Source organism: Falco punctatus (assembly GCF_963210335.1).
Source record: "Falco punctatus genome assembly, chromosome: 8".
In the NCBI taxonomy this organism is placed as follows: Eukaryota; Metazoa; Chordata; class Aves; order Falconiformes; family Falconidae; genus Falco; species Falco punctatus.
In genome coordinates, this window is record NC_137588.1 from 16300061 (window position 1) to 16320516 (window position 20456).

At 37.4% G+C, this 20456-nt stretch overlaps 1 protein-coding gene across 6 annotated transcripts in view; it reads left to right on the plus strand.

The window, feature by feature from the left end:
- The window catches only part of PDE1A (phosphodiesterase 1A), a 225990-nt gene that overhangs the window by 147861 nt on the left and 57673 nt on the right, over positions 1–20456 (plus strand). For all 6 annotated transcript variants that reach the window (XM_080400265.1, XM_080400267.1, XM_080400263.1 and 3 more), the window contains one exon: positions 16587–16700. In XM_080400265.1, coding sequence (XP_080256391.1) covers positions 16587–16700 — 114 coding nt within the window. The remainder of the gene's footprint in view (positions 1–16586; positions 16701–20456) is intronic.

A 20456-nucleotide genomic window follows, 5' to 3' on the forward strand; every position in this document is an offset into this window, starting at 1 on the left:
TCCTTCTCTGTCAATGCTTTATTACCTGCTCCTCTCCGAAAGGAGTCAATTGCCTAAAGTATGCACACAAAGAAACTAGAGAATCATAAAATTATGTGCTTATTTTCGTAGCTGGACATCCTTGTTCTTACTCCATCCTGGTGTCCTAGTCTGAGTGGCTGTGAGCAAACTGGATTACACAACCATTGAGGCTAGGAACTAGGACCCGACTGCTGTTTGTTGTTGGGCAGCTGAGAGTTCCCCTGATAAAACAGACATTCAGGAATTGGCTGAGATGTAGTTACGTCAGCTAAGAAGAGGGCTTATGTACTTACTGATTTAGAGAAACAGAACAATCCTTATCAGATGGCCCAGAGGCTGATGCATGTGAGAATCAACTGCTGAAGACATAAATCTGTTCTGTCATGTACCACTGCGAATACGCAGAAAAAAAGAAAGTGACTGCAAAATGCTTTCACTGTTCTGTGCTGTACTGATAAGAGGTTTTTGACAAAATACAGGCTTGCTTTTCATAAGAAAATGCCAATTATTCAAATGCAAAAGCTTTTCTGATACTGTATAATTTTCAATGAAATTTTGGTTGAGAAAAAGATCCATATGCATAGCCTACTTGATAAATCCACATTATTCGGAAATAGCTTTTTTGTTCTCTCTGGGATATATTGGAGGTCTGAGGAAGTTCTGCTTTTGTTTACTGTGTTAAGTGATAAGAATGTCTATAGCATTGAATGTAAACATAAATGTCGAATATTGAGATCATGTCAAATCTGAATACGGAATACAACGTGACTTTAGGAGAATAAAAGTAACATATTGGTGTACTGTGAGTACTACAAGATTAGACATTCTCATTTTAGATTTTAGAATGATAGCTAAATACAGTAGCTAAATAAAAACAGTCCAGTTCTATAGGAGGATGTTGTAAATGCTCTGGCAAATAACATAATTCTACCATCTAATCCAACAGTAGAGGAATTGTAGGGACATATTTTTATTAATAGAGAGAACATACTACCATGAATCCATCTTACAACAGTGTTTATCTTTTTAATAATTATGAGCAGCTAGTTAAATACAATAACAGGTCTAATAAATAGAGATTCTATAGGGACTGTGAATAGGATTATCATGATATATTTATCTTAGTTTCTTTTTAAAACTCAAATCTCTATAAAAGGTCTGAAAAACCTCTTAACTGACATTTATCTGATTCCTATAATCCTATGTATAAAGCAAGAGTTTCCATGTTCATTCACTGATGTAGGTCCACAAAATACTGTTTAAAGATTTTTCTGTTTAAATAAGATTTATGAGTCAATATGTTTTGGAAAGGTGCCACAGTTTTACAAAAGTGGGATGGGGAATTGCTGGCAAGATTCAGAAAGGCAATTCAAAAACTGCCTTATTCATCACAATAAAACACTGGAAAAAATCTGAAGAAAATGTAACAATAATTTCCAAAGCAGACCTAGGCCTAATGTATTAAATTTGCAGTGTTATAAGGGGTCACTGAAAAACAGTGACACTTAAGGTGGCATTTATTCTACCACCATCAAAGAAAGGAAAATTTGAGTTGCTTTATAAGACACCTAAAATTGGTATTTTAAGACATAATTTTTAAGCCTTCTGCTAGTAGAAATCTGGTGGAGTTAAATGAACTGTGCATAAAAGGATTGCAAAATCAAATAATTATTTTGTTAAAGATGATTTGTTCTCCTCTTACAGTATGTTATGCAATTTCAAAATCATTCTGCCATGTACTCAGTTTATAATTTGTAGCTTGGAAGAGGCTGCATTGCTGAAAAAAAAGCCCAGCATTGCAACGGAAACCATCTATTCTGATCAAGTCAATTATTGGTGTGTAACAAGAATAGTGGTGATGAAAGGTTGTTCTCAATGAAGTTTAGTGCTGTCATAAATTCCGATAATCTGGATATATAGATGCAGATATAGTAAGAGACAACTTGGTACTTGTGTTGTTTGAGAAATACTTTTATAACGAGTCCTTCTTCTATGCTTGGGAGAGCTGTTCGGCCTCCCAAATCCCAGTCCCACCTTGGTGACATCAGTTGCTTGGCTCAGATGCCTGCTTCTTTGGCTCTGTGGGACACCAGTGTAGTTCTGCTTGTACTGGGGATTTTCAGAGGAGTCTGTCCTGAATTCTTTGTCAGCTAGGCCTGTAGTGAAAAGAAGGTATACTGGACAATTTACTATCTCAAACCGATAGAATTTATGATTTTATGTATTTTCAGGACTGAAATATTGCTGAATTAAGCGCAATTTGAAGCACGAATTGTGCTGCACTGGTGACAGCAGTAAAATATATTTCATGAACTGTTAATCCATATATCTTTATTATATGCATAAGGTATCGATGTATTTCTAAACAACTCTTCTGTCTTCATAATTGAAGTTGTTCAATGGCTTTGTAATGAAACTTTGAAAATATACTGGACAAAAAAAAATCCGTGCAAGCAGTCTACACCTCGAAAACACTGATTTTTTTAATTTGTGCCATTATAACAAAATGCATCAGAAAACGTGTGTGCTCATGTAAACTGATTTAACTTCTCCATGTCTGTGAGATTTATGCCACCTAAAATTCTGACCTGTGATGACTAACACTATTACTGACATCAGCATTAAACTGCAGAGTGATGAAGACCTAGGAAGCAGTTGCCTTCAGTCTTAGCAAACGTAAGGTATTTCATATTCACTTGCTTTGCACCAATTAAATATTGAAAATAAATACCTGTATCATCATCATGTGAACATCACCCATTGAGAATAATCTGTAGGAAGCTGCCTTGCCTAGTGACTCGACTGTTACATACTTGCGAGTATGTTCCTTTCATATCATTGTAGATAAACACTTAAAAAAATTTGATGAAATCATACATCAAAACTTAAACTGTAGCTGTGTATTAATAAAATTCCTCAGTATGTGAACTACACAATTACATGTAGCATATTTTGTAGACGAAAGACCAGGTGAGGGAAAGTGCCCTCTTAATGCCAGTACTCAGTTCACCTCTTTGGCATGTCTGTTTGAGTGCAGCGAGTTGAATAGCAGGAAAAAAAACAACCCAAACACCAAGAAACAAAACTGGGAAGGACCAGGCTCAGTTCAGACCGAAAGTGTCGAGGAACTGAAGTGAAGGAAGGCCTACAGGGGTAACGTTTGTCTTGCACATGCCTGGCCCCAAGATTAGAGGGAATGCTGCATAGGTTAATGATCGTGACTAGAATATGGAAGTGGACGGTGGGTGTCCATGTGTCCTGACAGGAATACATGGAGAGAGGAGGGAAGTGCCTGTGTTTGGTCAGAGGTGGAGGCAACCTGAAACGAATGAAAAGATGAATGGCAAAGCAGAGGAAAAGGTTCAGGTTTTATTGCTGTGATCGTTGCACTTGTATTTATGTATTTTTGGACAAAATTAAGTGAGTACTGGTGTTTTAAAAAATCTGAATTGCTTTACTGAGCAGCTTTCATAGGCTTCTGAAAGATAAGAGTCTGTAGGTGCACAATGCACTTAGACTGGTGAGGTTAATGTAATTAATGAAAAAGAATTGTGGCCTGGATTTTCAGCCTTAAAATGTTAGGACACTCTGGTTGTAACCAGAGCTGATAAGCCACTCAGAAATCCACCTCACAAAGGAATTATTTCCGTGATTAAATTATATGTTGTCAGATTTGGGGGCTCATGTCAATCTGTGATCAAGTGTATACCTGCATGTCAAGCTATTCTGCTTCTGAGTGGAATTAATTAATTCCTCCTACTGCAAAAATAATTGAAATTCATGTCAGACAACTAGATAGCATAAATGAGGTCGTGAAAATTTAGTAAATTTTTATGTCATTTCTGTAATCATGTTTGTGGTTGAAGTGCTAAGATCTCTTTTTTAAATACATCAGAGTCTAGCAGAATAGCTGTGATTGAGTAAGCGCCTGCAAACTCTATTAGCATGAAATAGTTAGATCTTCTTTTGATCAATCCTCTTTGAGAGTTATTGCTGTCATTTTGTGAGATCAATTTTGAAAAGATTTATTTCTTTGTACTGTAAGAATATCTTACTCTGCAGTTTTGTGTTTGTTCATTTCATGGTGCTCTTATTTGAACTTTAGGAAAAGTATTCCAGAAGAGTCTGAGATTAACTATTCTGGATTAAAATTTAAACTAAATGCAGCTGACGTGACCTCAAAATAATAATCATAGTGAATGAAAAGCTTAATCAAGTATTTATATAGTAGTACATTTTGAAAACGAGTAGAAACCAGATATTTTATAGCAAAGCATACTTTAGATTACTCTCTGGATTAACTTCACATTAAATGTGATTCACCGTAATACAAATGGCTTTCTTTAATACCTGATCTAGTATCTACAGGAGAAAAATTATTACATTGCATTTACTTATATTTCTTCTTTACATAAAATACACTAATATGTACCCAACAGTAGAATATTAGCAGTATTTTAAGATGTATGCTGATCTATGCAAATTAGAATAACATTGTTAGACAGCAAATTTCAAAGATAATAAAACCTGAAGATTAATAGAAAAATGATACAAAATGATACAAAATACTTCAAACAATATTCTTCCAACAGTTATGCCATGGATCATATCTTTTTCTTTTGGGTGCACATAAATGTACTTCGTAACTGTTTGCTGTTCCTGTATATTTCATACTATTAAGCCTTGGGCAAGTTTATTCATAAACATTTTTGCTAGTTTAGTTACTGTATTAAATGTCGGTGTCTCTACTCTGGCTTGTTCACATTTCATTCATATTCCTTGGCTGACTGTGGTAGAAGAGGGCTTTAACCTGACTTTCTTGCATACTCTCAGTTAATCAATCAGGCATTTCAACACAGGTTACCTAAAAAGGAAGCAAATCCTTCCTTTAACAACTATTGCATTTGCCTTAAATGTTAAAAAGCTGGATTTAGATCTTTTCACTGCCTGATCTGATCCCCCAGCCTCATGATGAGTGCACCTTTTCTACTTCAATGTGTATTTAGTTTATTTATATATGGAAATACTTCTAACAACTTTGGCACTAGAAAGTTTTTAAGAAACTGGAGCATAGTTTCCAGCTATGTATTTATCTTCCAGGTGAGTGTTTTTCATGCTTTTTCTTTTCTTTACCTTTTTTTTTTTTTTTTTTGAGGTGTATTCTTGCTATGTTAAGAAATGTGGTTGTTTTTTTTCTCTCTCTTTCTCTCCGTGTGTATCACTGCACAAAATGGAAATCTCTGGCCAATGCTAACACTGAAATCTCTTACTCATCTTTCAGAATTGCATCCCTGAATCAACTTAAAAATCACTTAGAGTCCACAAGTTCCTTTCATGTTCCTTGCAATTGAATTTCTAGTCACCAATAATCATAGAATAGGGCATTAAAAAAAAAACCAACCCAAACCCACAGAAATAATAAGCTGAGATAGATACAAAATTACTTAGAAGACTCACTTCCTAGTATGGGCAAATACAGTGTCATTGAGCATTGTGTAGCAGATAGCCAGCCAGGGTCCTGACCCTGGTATCCAAGCCATATAAGCACATAGACAGTCTTCAGCAGTTACTCTGATTTCTTGATCTAGGAGAGGGTGGTAAGCATCCAAAAAGGTGATATCCATCTAGTTTGCTGTCATTTTCACATTAACTTTGCAGAGTAAGTTGCAGTCTAACATGACTATTCTCAATCTGTAAAGGCAATAACATTGCCGAGACCTTTTATCCCAGTGACCACAATCAAACAGTCTGTAAATACTCTCATTAACCCTGAGCTCTTATTTTTGTGATTTGTTTGATCAAGGCACACATGCAAAACCACATTCACCAGAACGGAACTATTCAGGTAGGCACTCCCTCAGGATCAAACACTGCATTCATTGCTACTGTATTAAAGCTGGCTTGTTTTTCTTGGGCAAACTACTGGCTTACTGCCCTGAGTAACACTACTTTAGATTAAAGTGAATAATTTGATTTCAAAACTGAGGATTCTAATAAAACATGCTGCAATAGGGGAATCTGAAAAGCAGTGGGAAATAAAACAATGTATTGTTTGAGAATATGACAGGCAAATCGCAGTATGTAGTTACACTTTCTAACAAACTGGTTTACTGTCTATTTTGATCTTTTATACACACAAGCTATTCCAAGATACTTAGTGAGTGTGTAAACAAACATTATCTTTTAACATTGAACAAAGAATTTACTAGTTTTCTATTTTGAAATTAAAATGTAGCCAGGTTCTTACTTGAAAGGAATGTCAAGGCTTTGCAAAGAGACTGAAGGGTAGTGATTCATTCAGGAGAGAGATGAAAAATGAAGCACAATTTAGCAATTATGTTAGTCATGACCATAAGAGAGCTGAACTTCTCAGGTTAGATTTTATGTCCCTAGGGGAGTACATTTAGGGATGCTATACTGTCATCACCTTGAAGAATTCAGATATTAATTTCTGACTCCTAGAAAGGCATAGACATTAAAAACAGAACTTTATGTTATTAAAAGCTGGTTTTGAAATTTTCTTACAAAGCACTGTGTGCTTAGAAGCCCAGTAATTTTCCAGCTGAAAGCTCTTTCTGGTATAGTATTTGTGTAGATAACAAGCACAAGTAATTAAATACAGCTGGATGAATTTGGTTGTGGCTCATTTTGAAATCAGTGTAGGACTTTCGTGTGGAAGTAATAGAGCAGTACATCATTTGGCAACTAAGAAAGATGGTCATTGTGTTGGACAGAAAGCCTGAGAATTATTTTTAGTGTTTTTTGCCATAAGAACACAAGAGGTGCTTTATCAGGCACAGTCCGTGTACTATGCCTTAGGAAAGGATGCTGGATCTGATGCTGTAGTTAGCAAGGCCAGCTGTACAATGGTGTATCTCCTTAGAACTGAGTGATAATAAATTAAAGAACATTCTTTGTAAAATAAAGAACCATATGTGTCTTCTGTAGGACACATGATGCGTTCTGAAAAATTCAGCTGTAATCCATGCAGGCTGAGAGGTATCTTTTGTGTTGTGTTTTCTTTCACTGCAGATAGAGAGATATTAGGTAAAATGTTCTGTGCTGCAAAATTCTTGATGAACGAGTGTAATTTCCATGTTATTCTGATCACAGATATTCTTTGAGTATTGTCATGTTCAGTTTGAGCACTAGGCTCTGATTTTTCAATCCTCTGCTTATAGTATGTGTAAAATGTACATCAACAGGCAAATTACAGTCAGCTACATATATGATGAGCAAAAAGTGTTAAAATAATATCTTGGAGGTGAATTACAGTCGGTGCTAAATTTTCTCAGTTTAAACAAAATATGACAGAAGTAACACTTTTGGTGATAGATTCTGGACTACGACTTCTGAGCGATGCTCTGCTTCAAACCTGGAACATCAAATTGGAAGCTATGAAAATGTTGTCACTTTTTAGTGAATAGCCTGATAATCAGGTTGGTTTAATAGCATGTTTTCAAATTAGACAAGACAATATGATCAGCAGTTGGGGTTAATATGTATTATCGGGACAGATGAGTTAAAGTACTTCATGAGATGCGTAAGAACAAAGACCCAAACTCATTGAAGTCCTGAGCGCAGCAGGAAAAAACGTAGGCAATTCTGCGGTAAGGATAGTGGCCTGTCCCATCAAGGTGTCCTCTAGATTAGAGTAAGGCTGAAGTTTGCTACTTTCTGCATAATGCTTTCACAGTCTATTACTCTGTTTTTAATAAATGTGGAAGGAATAGGGGAAAGTCTTGGGAATAGCGTGGGTTAAGGCAAAGGAAACAGCAGCAGCTAAGGAATGTCCTCTAATCCAGTTTACCTTCCCAGAGCTACAAAGCCTGAACCTTATATACTGAGGTGGCAGGCACTTCACAGGCCGAGGAAAAAGGCAGCTATGTACCAGGCATTGGCTACAAATGATTTCTATTTTTTTTTGCTTCAGTTCCTGTCACAACTGTTTCCAGAACCAAACCCAATATGCATATAGCCCATATATACTATATGATAGATAATGAGTTTAATGTGATACTGTTCAAGAATTACTTTTTTGGAAATATTCTTCCTGATGAGCTCAAGGTACTTGTTTCTGTTTAATTCTGCTCACCCTGAAGTAGTCGAAGATGGAGCTATTCAAAAACAGATAGTGAATTTCTGTTTCTTGCTTGACCTTAATTCAAATTTAGTTTCTCATTTAGATAAATCCTCGATCAAGCTCACATGTGTAAATAAGAATGGTGGTGTTACATCTCATCTTGTTTCTGATCATTCTTAAAGAATACAGAGGGAAAGTTTGCCCGCTTGATTCTTTCCTCATTTAAACATTTATACAGCTCTCAAGTGTGTTTAAGCTTTCCTAATGTTCTACTTCTCATTACCAAGACCTACTTTGAAGTACTTTGATTTGGCAATTCTTCAGCAGAACATTTATTTTTAACAATCCTAAATGCCAGAAGTTAGTTTCGCACATAACATAGAGTGCTAGATTCTAGCATATCCTATTTTTTTCTTTTTTCTTCATTTTAATTGCAGTATTGCAATTTTAAATAAAAGCCCTATTCATATTTTTACATTGTCATATACATTACATGTACTGTATCCTTTCTTCAGAACTACTGAGATGGTAATGATTTTACAGCAAAATTGTACTGTAATTACTACAGCTGTTGTGCTAAAGCATTTATGTCTTGCTCTGTCTTTTGAATGAAAAACTCTTTTAGTGAAAATAGATTTGTTGAAGCTGTTAATTATTCAGTAAAAAGACATCTGAATTACAGTGATGGTATTTTTTCTGCAACATTTTAGGCAGACTAAGGTAACTCCTGAAGTATTTTAATGTTTATTCAATGATCTGTAACAGTTCATAATGCAAAATTTGTATTTTTTACATTTCACCATTTTATCCCAACAAATAGAAATTTGTACTTCGCTTCTCAGAACCCCTGATACACTTTAAAAACAAAATTCACGATAAATTGGCTCTGTCATCCCATCTGGAAAGTGTGATTATATATTAAAAGTATAACTTCTATTTTCTGGTACTTCAAGTGTTTAATTATAAGTAGGACTTCTAAACCAATGACAAGTTAGAGCTTAGACTGAAGTAGGATTATCTTGGTGGTTGTGTTGGTTGTTGTGTTGACCTGTTAGGCTAGCTGAATGAAGTACCCTGTTTCAGCTGATAGTATAGACCCCTAATCGTGTTCTGTGGAAAGAGTTCAGTAGAAATCCTCCTGCTGTAAAATATCCTGAAGGTGAATCAGACAGTTTTGGCAATATCAGGTTGAAGACATATTGTTACACACACACGTGTGCTGTCCGGTATGGGGGGTCAATAATATCTAGAAAAAGGGGGGTGGAATAGGGCGCAGAGATAGCTGGGGCACCATGTCTGAGCAGATTCTTAGACAGAATATGAGGGACTGCCATTTCAAAAAGCTTTTCTTCTGCAAAAGACCTATATTTTTATATAAGTCCTTCTGTGACCTCTGTTGACTTAATATAACATCAGCGATAAGCTCTATGTATGTTGAGAGAAATAGAATGGAAGATGGCATACTGAGCAACCAAATGATACTATATTCCATGCTTTGCTCGTGGAAGTTAACAGGTCAGAAATAAATATAAAATCATTTTTAAATAAGCACAGAGGACCCAGATTACTTACCAGGACCCAGACTCTACAGTCTGATGTCTCAAAAAGATCTATTACTGAAACAAATTTTGTAAGTTGTCGGAAGTGTTAGCTGTAAAGGTTTGGCCACGTTTATTTATGTTGACCTGTGGTATGCAGCAAGGAAATTCTGTCCTGGTTCTAATTTCTATCCTGGGGAAATCAAAATGTTAATTATATACAGAATTTATAGTATTTAATGTAGTTTTATTCCACAGAGAAATCGCAAAATAAAGTGTTGTTATTTTAATGTTAACGAAGGGCATTTCCTGGGTTGTTTGCTCGTGTGTGACTTTATCAAGTAAAGGATACTCATGGTATCATAGATGAAGACTTTGATCATTAGGCAATGCTGTTATTTTTAGTGCCAAACATTTACCAATCTTCTGTCCTTAACAACTGCAGAAATTTCTCCAAAAAGGCTTTCAAAAGCCTTCACAATGACAGCAACATACTTTCTTAGCAGTAGTCTAGAAATACTTTAAAAACAAAGTTACCAGTTCTGGTTAATGCAGTTTTAAATGAAAGAACATAAACTGATTTTTTATATGACAGCTTGTTCATAATGTTTCTAAAAGGACTTTCTACCTCTGTGCATGCTGTTTTCAAAGAACGAGTATCAACATTCTTCAACCCAGATTTTCTCATCCCAAGAAATGAAGGAGATATTCAGCATGTTGACTCAGGATGGGTATACCAATGACTTCAAGGTGAATAAGCAGAAAGACAGAATAAAAGAAAGAGAAATGAGAGATCCATTTCCAAACCCTTATCATTCGTGATAATTGATAAGTTGATAAGATACCACTGTATGGGAAGATACTGTCTGATCTATGAGCTTCAAGAGTAGCTAAAGCAAAATGTAGTTTCCAGCAGGACTAGGCAGCAGAGGGAACATGAGAGGGAGAAGAGAGACATTTTCAGACCATTAAATTTATGTAGTTGCTGACAAGAGACTCCATTTGCTAGGTTGTGTGATATGGTAAAATATTTAGTGCATCGCAGTCATATGAAAACAGCCTGGATCATGTGAAATGCAGAGGGATTGTGGCATAATACTGTCATCTGGAGAAATGCCTTCTAGCAGGAACTCTTTTAAAACAGCAAGCATCTCCCATGAGACTCTGACCATCCCTGAGGCAGTAGGTCATGATCTTTCTTGCAAGTACGGGAGATGCAGTTGTGATGACTGGGAGCTGTGAGACAGGGCTAAGAGAGTCCCTCTGAAACAAACACAGTGAGGTGTGCCAGGCCTGCGCTCCTTGGATAATTTCAGGTGGCACAGAGGTCTGGGTTCAAGTTTCTTGCTGGAATGTAAAGCCAACGCTCAAACGTGAGTGTGAGGTGATCTATTTAGAAATATCGTTCTTCTGTCATGGAATATTTTTTAAAAATAATGGAGGGGACGGCTTGGAAGATTTAGAGGCTTAAATTCTGCCTTTTAGCAGCTGCTTTGATCACTGTGCTCAGAGCTGCTGTCTGCAGGAAAAATAAAGCTTTTAAATGGCTGTGGGGAATAAGGGCAATGTGCCTTTTCTCTGTGTTTATCGCATTAGCCTCAGCAAGTAAGACGTACTGAAAGTCTTCCATCGTCTTCAAGCATGGTTTTTGGCAGGTGATGAGTTTATGTTTGATTTCCCAGCTTGTTGATAATGAATTTAGTTAGGTTATGATGAGGACTTTGAGACATACAGACAGTTTAAGTGCTTATAAGTTCAAGATGAAATGGCTTTAGCTAGCACTCCAGTATACATACATTTCAGGGGAAAATTACAGATCAAATGTCAATCTTCAGACAAAAATCAATATTCAGCAAAGATCATTAGAAGGATAATTTGCGATTTAAAAATCAGTCCTATAGCTTGTACATTATTTGTCTGCGATTTCATGGATTGATTGTGAAATGGGAATATCAGAAAATGGAAATGGACACTGAGGCAATAGAAATGTGGCAGAGTTTAGAGTAAGGTAAGACTAGCTGGTTACTTGTTGTATCTAACAGAAAGCAGATAAAACACCTGAACATATATACATGGTAAGTGATTTGAAGTTTGAGGATTTTTCCAGGAAAGCAATTGAAGGGAGGAGCCAAATTAGCATTGATGATGGTTCATTAGCAGAAGTGAGATAAAAGTTTGAAAGATACTTAAAGCTTGGTTGAAACAGGTTTCATTCTGTATCTTGGGTGGGCACAAGGAAAGGTGAGAGAAATTCATGTGTGAGAATTTGTGCTGATGACATACATCGACTAATGGTGAAAGTTACTTTCAGGGAGGAATGGGTAACTGGGGGAGGTGAGAGAGACAGCAGGGAAAAGCAGCATCAACAGGATCCCAGATTAACCCCCCCTCTCTGGGCTGTCTCTCCAGAGCAGCAGGTGGTGATGATGGATGTGATGGTGAAAGGCTGTAGAGCCTCAAACAGCAGACCTTTAATGTTACTGAAGATGAGACACTACGGCTTCTCAGGCACTTGCAATTTGTTTGATCAGGTTTGTTGAGAACTATTCAAAATTGCTTTAGAGAGCTTGGATCACTTTTATGGTTTTAGGTGGAAACTGTAAGACTCTATGGCTTTCTGTGATTTTAGCTAGGTGCTAAAGAAAACTTTGGAATTTTGACTAAATTTTGATTAAGCCTTTAAACATACTTGAACCTGTTACTAAATGAGACCCAAAGGATAATATTTATACAGTATTAGAGTGCTAAATAATACATTTATAGGATGACTAAGGTAAAACGAATTGAAGCCTAATAGAGAATGCCTGCTTGAAGGAAAACCACTTAATCTTGCATAAACATGATCGATATTTAAACAGCCAATGCAATTCTATCCCCATGAAAATGCAGTTTTATCTTTAAGAAAGTGTAAATTTCAGTGTGTTTTATATAGCTGCATAACTTCTATTTTAATTCTTCAATATGGGATTGAAGTTTTGGTATATCTAAATGTTGGTTGAACTACCAACATATTCAATATTTATTTTCTAATGACTGAATCATGATTACAGATCAGTGTGTACCACTCATATGCTTAAAATAATCATGAAATGAATGTGATTTGTGAAACCCTTAGCAACCACAAGGCTTCCTGTGCATATGCTCAGACACAGCAGTGACTGAGAAGTAATTTTGTGAAACACATTTGCAGCACTGAAAATATGATATATCTTTCTTGAATTTCTCAGTATCAGAATTTACAGAGAGAGGACTCCTAATGAGAAGAAATATGAGGTAACTGTATTTGAAACTGTGTCTTGTATGATTTCAGGGAAGTAAAACACATCAAGGTCCAAGTCAAGAATTGTCAGTTCTAATCCTTGCTCTCCATTGATATCCTGGCCTTGCCTTGACTGGAAAAATGTCCCAGTATCAGCGTGTTTTTCCCTACCATAATGTAAGAAACCTTGAAGTAAAGATTAAACCATTTTGAAGCCATGTTAGTTGGCTGCTTTGTAACTGCAGGTAGGAGCAGGGGAACAGAAGTGACCACCCAAAGGGATCACTCTGGAATCTTTATTACCATATTCTGGATATTTCTCCAGTATCTCTCATCTGTTTGCATGATCAGGTCTAGTCTTTTATAGCCATGTATTACAAATATTACAACTGTATCTGGGATTTTCCTTTTTCATAGTCAGTATTTTATTTCCATCTTGCCAGAAACACAAAGAAGGAATTATATCCTTTGTCATAACAAAAGGTTTCTAGTAATCCATATATTGTAATTTTTCACTTGAAAATAATGGTATTTCTCATGTTTGTTTTCAATGTGTCATGCTTAATTAAAACAAAGAAATAAAAATCCTGTGCAATACAGCTAGAGTATTATAGTTGGGGTTTTTTAACTTTTCCTTGTCCTTTTTACAATTTTCTTCGTCTTGCAGAACGCTCGGCTATGAGTATTAGCACTTGTTGGTTTGTCTTATAAATTGACATACTTGTGCTTTATTAAGATGTTAGATTCATTACTGAAATGTCAGCTCTTAAATGCAGTGGCTGTTTCACCTTAATACTTAATATGTGGTGTATATTCAGATCATTCATATTCTGTTATAACCCACTTAATTTTGCCATTTTTCTGTCTTCTGGGGGATAAACCTCATGATTATCACCTGACAAGTGTCTGATCAGCAACACTATGGAAAGATTTTATTGCTGTGTCCAGCTTCCAAGTTGGAAGTTGTACTGTAGATAGAGACAGATTTTTCTTGGATGTCTGCAGCAAAGGTTGGGGACCACTGGGCACAATTTGCTACAAAGGACATGCCAGTTAGATATTAGGAAAAAAACATAATCCATAATCCACCCTGAGGGATGTTGAACAATGAAACACATTGCCCAGAGAGTTTGTGAAATCTCCGGGAATTCAAAGCTCGATTGGAAGTGCCTCTGAGAAATTTGATCTAAGTTTGAAGTTATAACTAACAACGAGCTTTGCCTTTCCTTGACAAGAGCTTGAGTCAGGTGAAAGTCCTTTCCAACCAAAATTATCCTGGGGTTCTATGATAGATCTGCACTGGGTCAGCTACAGATACTCTTAAGGACATCTCCAGAAAGCGTGGCTGCGTGAGGTAACAAGATCACTGGTCTTTATTGAATTACACAAATTTTATCCTTTTGTGATTCTGTAACCCCTTCAGAATCACTTTAATTTTGCCTGAGCAGCTTTTCCAAATTGCCTGGTCTGTTACTGTGTCCTGCATTCCTCCTCGAATATGAACTATAACTACAGGGTGAGTTGCAGCCGCAGACTGCCACCTATGCAGCGGGAAATTGCCACTGTGGCTTAAAGGCTCCCCCAGGGACTCCTTTGCTCCTGCGAGAGTAAATATGGTTCCATATATCTGTCATCTGGTCTGTGCCCTGAGAAAATGTGGAATCACTGGAAATCGTAGGATTTGAAGACATTTTGAGCTAATATTGTTCTACCATAGTGCGCCCCCCACTTCCCCGTGAAGTGTTGTGTTTTGAAATTTATTTATGCTTCTACATGTGGAAGTGTGGTTTTGGGACACACTTAGTCAAACACGGAGGGAACAATGCAAGTGGTAGAGGCACCCTACGGCTAATTGCAAGTGGTGGTGATGGTGCTGCCAGATTCACCTGGGCATTTTGGCGTTGGTGCTCAGGAGGGGTTGTGTGTGTGTTTGCGTGCATTACTGAGAAGCAGACATCCCAGAGAAGTTACAGTGTGTGTACTGCGAGGTGAGTGTCTGTGAATTAGCTTCTTCAGTCTATAGGTACCCCTGAAGTGGAAGGAGTTTTGTACTAGAACTGCCTTCCCAAGCATAAGGTTATTTTTTGTCCAGGAGATGTGCTCCTACAGTATTTCATCTACCCACTTCACCTCTCTGAGAAGTCTTTTTTAACACTAAACTTTCCATTCTGTTGATGTGCAATGCACCGTGTAAAATACCAAATAATTATCGTTGCTAAGAGCCTTATTTGTGTTGTGCTAATTTGAATTGAATTAATACTTCAGAGAACTGAGGAGGCTGGTCTTAAAACTCCATTTGCTAAAATTGTCCTTGCAGGTTTGGATATAATTATACATAGGCCAAATAAATATAAAGAAAAAACATAAAGCGTTTGTGTAATGGAACAGTACTTTCCAAGTTTATGAGAGATTTGTTTTGAATGTCACTGCATTTTTTAAAGTAATGCATTTTAATTAGGTCCAACCAAGTACTGTATATACCCAATAAAACTAATGTGTAGTATATATAAAATTATATAACAGATTGTATATTTTTATATGTGCTCTTTCATGTCATAAGTATGATTTTTTTCTGAAAGTCAGCTTGGTGCTGACTAAATTTCAGTCCACTTTTTAACTAAATGTTTGTTTCACACAATTTTTTCACATTTCATACACAGAAAAAAGATCATTTCGTGAAAGTTATGTTAAAATAATGATGTATCTTTAGTTACAGGAATCTATCTTACATGACACAAAACTGAAGATTATTTCAACTCAGACATATAGCACAGAAAGAAGGAAAATACCCATGCTACTTTAAGCATCCATCTAGTTACAGTCTACACAGTTACTTATAAGGTTTTCATTTCACTTCAGTGCTGTGACTACTGTGTATGGTTGAGCAGTGTCAGAAGTTTTCTTCTCATCAGAGAGTTTAGAAAAAATCTGGTATTCAAGGAGTTCATCTGTATAATTGTATCGCTACAGAAGCATGAGCTGATGCATTCCAAAATCTTCTTTGGGCATATCCTTGTTTGTAATGTAAAAGAAAGTTCTCAAAACTAAAAGTAAAAGCACACTTGGGAAAATACGTGGATTTTTCTAATGCCATAGCCATCACCTTTCATCTGGTATAATGATGAATTTTCTTTAAACACAGAAACAATGGAGCTCTGCATTAGCTCATGCTAATAAGAAATACAGATCCTGTAGCAAAAACATACTGGAGGCCTAAATAAAAATTAAAGACATTTAAATGAAGCAAAATCAGTATATAGGGGGTATAAAAAAATATCAACCTTCTAAACACAGAAAAAATATAGTAGGACAACTGAAAAATTATGGTAAGACAACTTGCAAAGTTTTATTTATTATTTAAAGAGAATTAGAGACTCAGGTGTAATTGTAATGTCACAAATTAATATGAATTTGCTCTGATGGTAGTTACTGAGTCCTCTCTGATTTACTGGAAAGTATATGCCTTTTCTTAATAGATTTGAAAATTTAGCAAGCTGTAAAAACATGCAGCTGGTCATTGCTCTGTGTGTTCTAAACCCAGATTTTTTTAAAACAAGAGAAGAGATGCAGTGATGGTCTCTTATGTCATTGGCCTTTGTATTGGTTCCAGTATTTCAGATAGAAAATGCAGTCACTACAATTTGATATAAGCAACGCACTAATATTTTTATTTGCTTTTTCACAGATTAAGATGCTTGGTAAAGCAGCTGGAGAAGGGTGACATCAATGTGGTGGATTTAAAAAAGAATATTGAATATGCAGCATCTGTGCTGGAGGCAGTTTATATTGATGAAACCAGGTAAGTCTGAGGAGGGGGTGGGGGAAGGAAAGGATGCTGGTAATCACATTTCAGAAATTTGGTCTTTGTATGCAATTGTAACTGATGGGAGCTAAAGGTCTCTGCACATCAGAAGGATCATATGTGGCTCTTAGATCTTTTAGTGACAAGGTTAAGCAAGTAAAATTCCAAAGGTCAGATATAACCATCTTCTGTAGAGTTTGCCTAGTTCTTATCTCCCTCAGCTGTCAAATGTTCACAGCATAAAATCATAAGAATTTTGTGAAGGATGGATTTCCTTTCCCCCACAGGCCACATACCGATAATCATGCTTAGGGCTGTTTTGGAATGAAATGCTCACAGAGATGAGTCAGAATATTATAATCTGGCCTATAAATACATAAATTCATGAAAAGCTGTGATTTATTTTGTAATGTTTGATGCTTTGTTTATGATTATTGTTACTGGCAGTATTACTGGCAATCATCTTTAATGTGAGTTGACTACAATTAAATTAGAATTTCTAAGTATTTGGCTTCTTGAAAGAATTTTGAGATATGTACTATATTGAAGTTAGCTAGCTAACTTACAGTTTTTATTTCAGTGTGCTGTCCTCTTTTAATTTTTTTCTAAGCAGAATAATCTTATGAAGATGTCTGCCAAAACTTCTTCAATACTGCTGGAGCGTACAGTATATGTCTCAGTTCCATACTACATTTAAGAAGTCTGGCATTGTACTGATTATTTCATGGACTCCCCCCTGCCCCTCTCCCTGTGTCACAACTCCACCCCCACCCGCCACCCCCACCACCCCACACCCCACTCTACCGCACCCCTGCTTGCAAATCTATGCATTTGATACAGTGCTTAAAGTACTGCTCTAACTTTTTCCCATTTCTTTTCCTTTGAAGAGTGTTATTCACACACCAAACCTTGCTAGTCAGGAATTTGGAGCATCTACTATTGGGCATTAGAAGGCCTACCCATTTCAAAACAACTTAAGAAAAACAATAGTAAATGAAGCTGGTATCGGTGGTCCATTTTTCAGAGATTATATTACAGATGAGGTTGGCAGGATCACTTATACTTAGTGTCGTGCCCTTAGAGTGCATGCATGTCCGTTTCTGTTAAAAGATGACAAAACTCTTAATAATTTAGAGATTTTCCTGAGCAGCCTCTCAGCTGCAATATAGTTCTTAGGGACACTTTCAAAAGTGTTGCTAGCAGTCCCAAGTTAAATACACAACTTGAAAAGTATTAGGCACCTCAGTGACTTCCGGAGGGCTCACGTGTTATGAGGTTGTTTACAGATTCAGTTAAATTAAACTTAATTAAACGAGGGTTTTGTAGTTAAACTGATACAGGTCCTTAGGTAGACAGATAGAAGAAATGATCAACAAACTTCTCTTTGGGCTCGTATTACCACAATAGAGGCCATAAAATTTCATTTTGCAGCAATTGTTCCAAACATAAATCTTGTTGGCACTTCTCACATGTTCAGGAAGCTTTGGAAGATCACAGTCCTCTCTCCCCTGGATACTTACAGGATACTGTGTCACCACCAGCAGTCAGAGCTTAATCTCATATTTTGCATTAATAACCATGGGACCCGTGTCAAAGCTGCATAGAAGGACAAGGGCATAAGCCACTGGTTATTCTGTTCATACACCTCCCGAACGCTGTGATTAATTTGGTGTAGTATTCATAGCTCTTTCTAAGTAGTAGCTCCAGGACAGCGTGAAATGTATTGGTTTCTAAACTGAGGCAGCCTCTGTGGAAATTAATAGTATCATTACAATGAGGAATCCAGTCTTTCTGGCTCTGTGTGGGAGCATCAAGAGAGGTAACAGACATTTCATACACAGAGAAAACTGGTGCAGCTGAAAATACATAGGCTTTGGCAGCAACAGGTGCATTTCTCCATTATTTATGAACAGTTCTGGCAAGCCAGGGAGATCCCAGAAGGCTGGAAATTAGACAATGTGATGCCCATCTACAAGAAGGGCATGAAAGAGGATCTGGGGAACTACAGGGCTGTCAGCCTGACCACTGTGCCAGAGGAAGTTACGAAGCAAATCATCCTGAGTGCCATCACATGGCACATGCAGGACAAACATGTAATCAGGCCCAGCCAGCATGGGTTGATGAAAAGCAGGTCTCTACGATGAGATGACCCACCTAGTGGATGCGGGAAAGGCTGTGGGTGTTGTCTACCTGGAACTTAGTAAAGCCTTTGACCTCAGTAAAGCCTTTTTAAGGGGAGTTAGGTCCAGCTGGTGGCCGGTCACAAGCGGTGTTCCCCAGGGCTCAGCGCTGGGGCCAGCTCTGTTTAATGTCTTTACCAACGATCTGGACGAGGGGATTGAGCCCACCCTCAGTATGTTTGCAGGCGATACCAAGTTGGGTGGGAGTGTTGATCTGCTGGAGGGCAGGAAGGCTCTGCAGGGGGATCTGGACAGGCTGGACCGATGGGCTGAGGCCAGTTGTATGAAGTTCATTCAACAGGGAGAAGAGCCAGGTCCTACACTTGTGACACAACAACCCCACGCAATGCTATAGGCTTGGGGAAGAGCAGCTGGAAAGGGCCTGGGGGTGCTGGTTGATGGCCAGCTGCACATGAGCCAGCAGTGTGCCCAGGTGGCCAAGGTGGCCAACAGCATCCTGGCTTGTATCTGAAACAGTGTGGCCAGCAGGGCCAGGGGAGTGATTGTCCCCCTGTACTCAGCACTGGAGAGGCCCCACCTCAAGTCCTGTGTTCAGAATTGGGCCCCTCACTAGAAGAGTGATGCAGAGGTGCTGGAGCATGTCCAGAGAAGGGCAATGTCGATGGTGAAGGGTCTGGAGCACCAGTGTTATGAGGAGCAGCTGAGAGAACTGGGGTTTAGTCTGGAGGAGACTCAAGGGGGACCTTACTGCTCTCTACAACTGCCTGCAAGGAGGTTGTAGGCAGGTGGGGGTTGGTCTTCTCTCCCAGATAACAAGAGACAGGACAAGAGGAAACAATTGCAAGTTGCACCATGAGGGGTTTAGGTTGGATGTTAGGAAAAATTTCATTGAAAGAGTGGCCAAGCTTTGGAACAGGCTGCCCAGGGAGGTGGTGGGATCACCATCCCTGGAGTTTTTTAAAAATTGTATAGATGTGGTGTTTAGGGACATAGTTTAGTGATGGACTTGGCAGTCCTGGGTTAACGGTTGGACTTGACAATCTTAAGGGTCTTTTCCAATCTAAATGATTCTGTGATTATTTTTGCTGTAAAAAAATCTTTAAATAAGCTAATTACCCTCATAGGACTTGACAGCAGGAATATTAAACTGCCCAAATGAAAATAAACATAATTTTATAGTGGTTTGGAGGATTTTCATAGTCCTCTAGGCTATTTTCTTAATCTTACAGGCATTATGACCTCATAATGGTGACTATTTTCAAGAATTCTACTTCAGTATACAGATAAAGCTTTTGCTCTTCCCTAGCTTGATGCATAAAAGTGATTAATCTTATTTATTTATTGCATCCAATATTTTGCAGAATAATCTGTTTTTTCACTGTACTGTCAGAAGGGAAATGCCTAAGACAGGTATCTTCTTTTGCTCTAATTTATTGAATACTTCTGTTCTCCAATGCAACAAAGAGTTTGTAAACCTACCAGATTTTGGGAGCACTCCTTGTATAAATGTGCATATGGTTTATGTATATGATTCCATAAGTACAGCTATATTTCTGAAGCATATGTATGCAGACATATAAAACAAATTTTCTTGCCCATGTTACTTATGCTA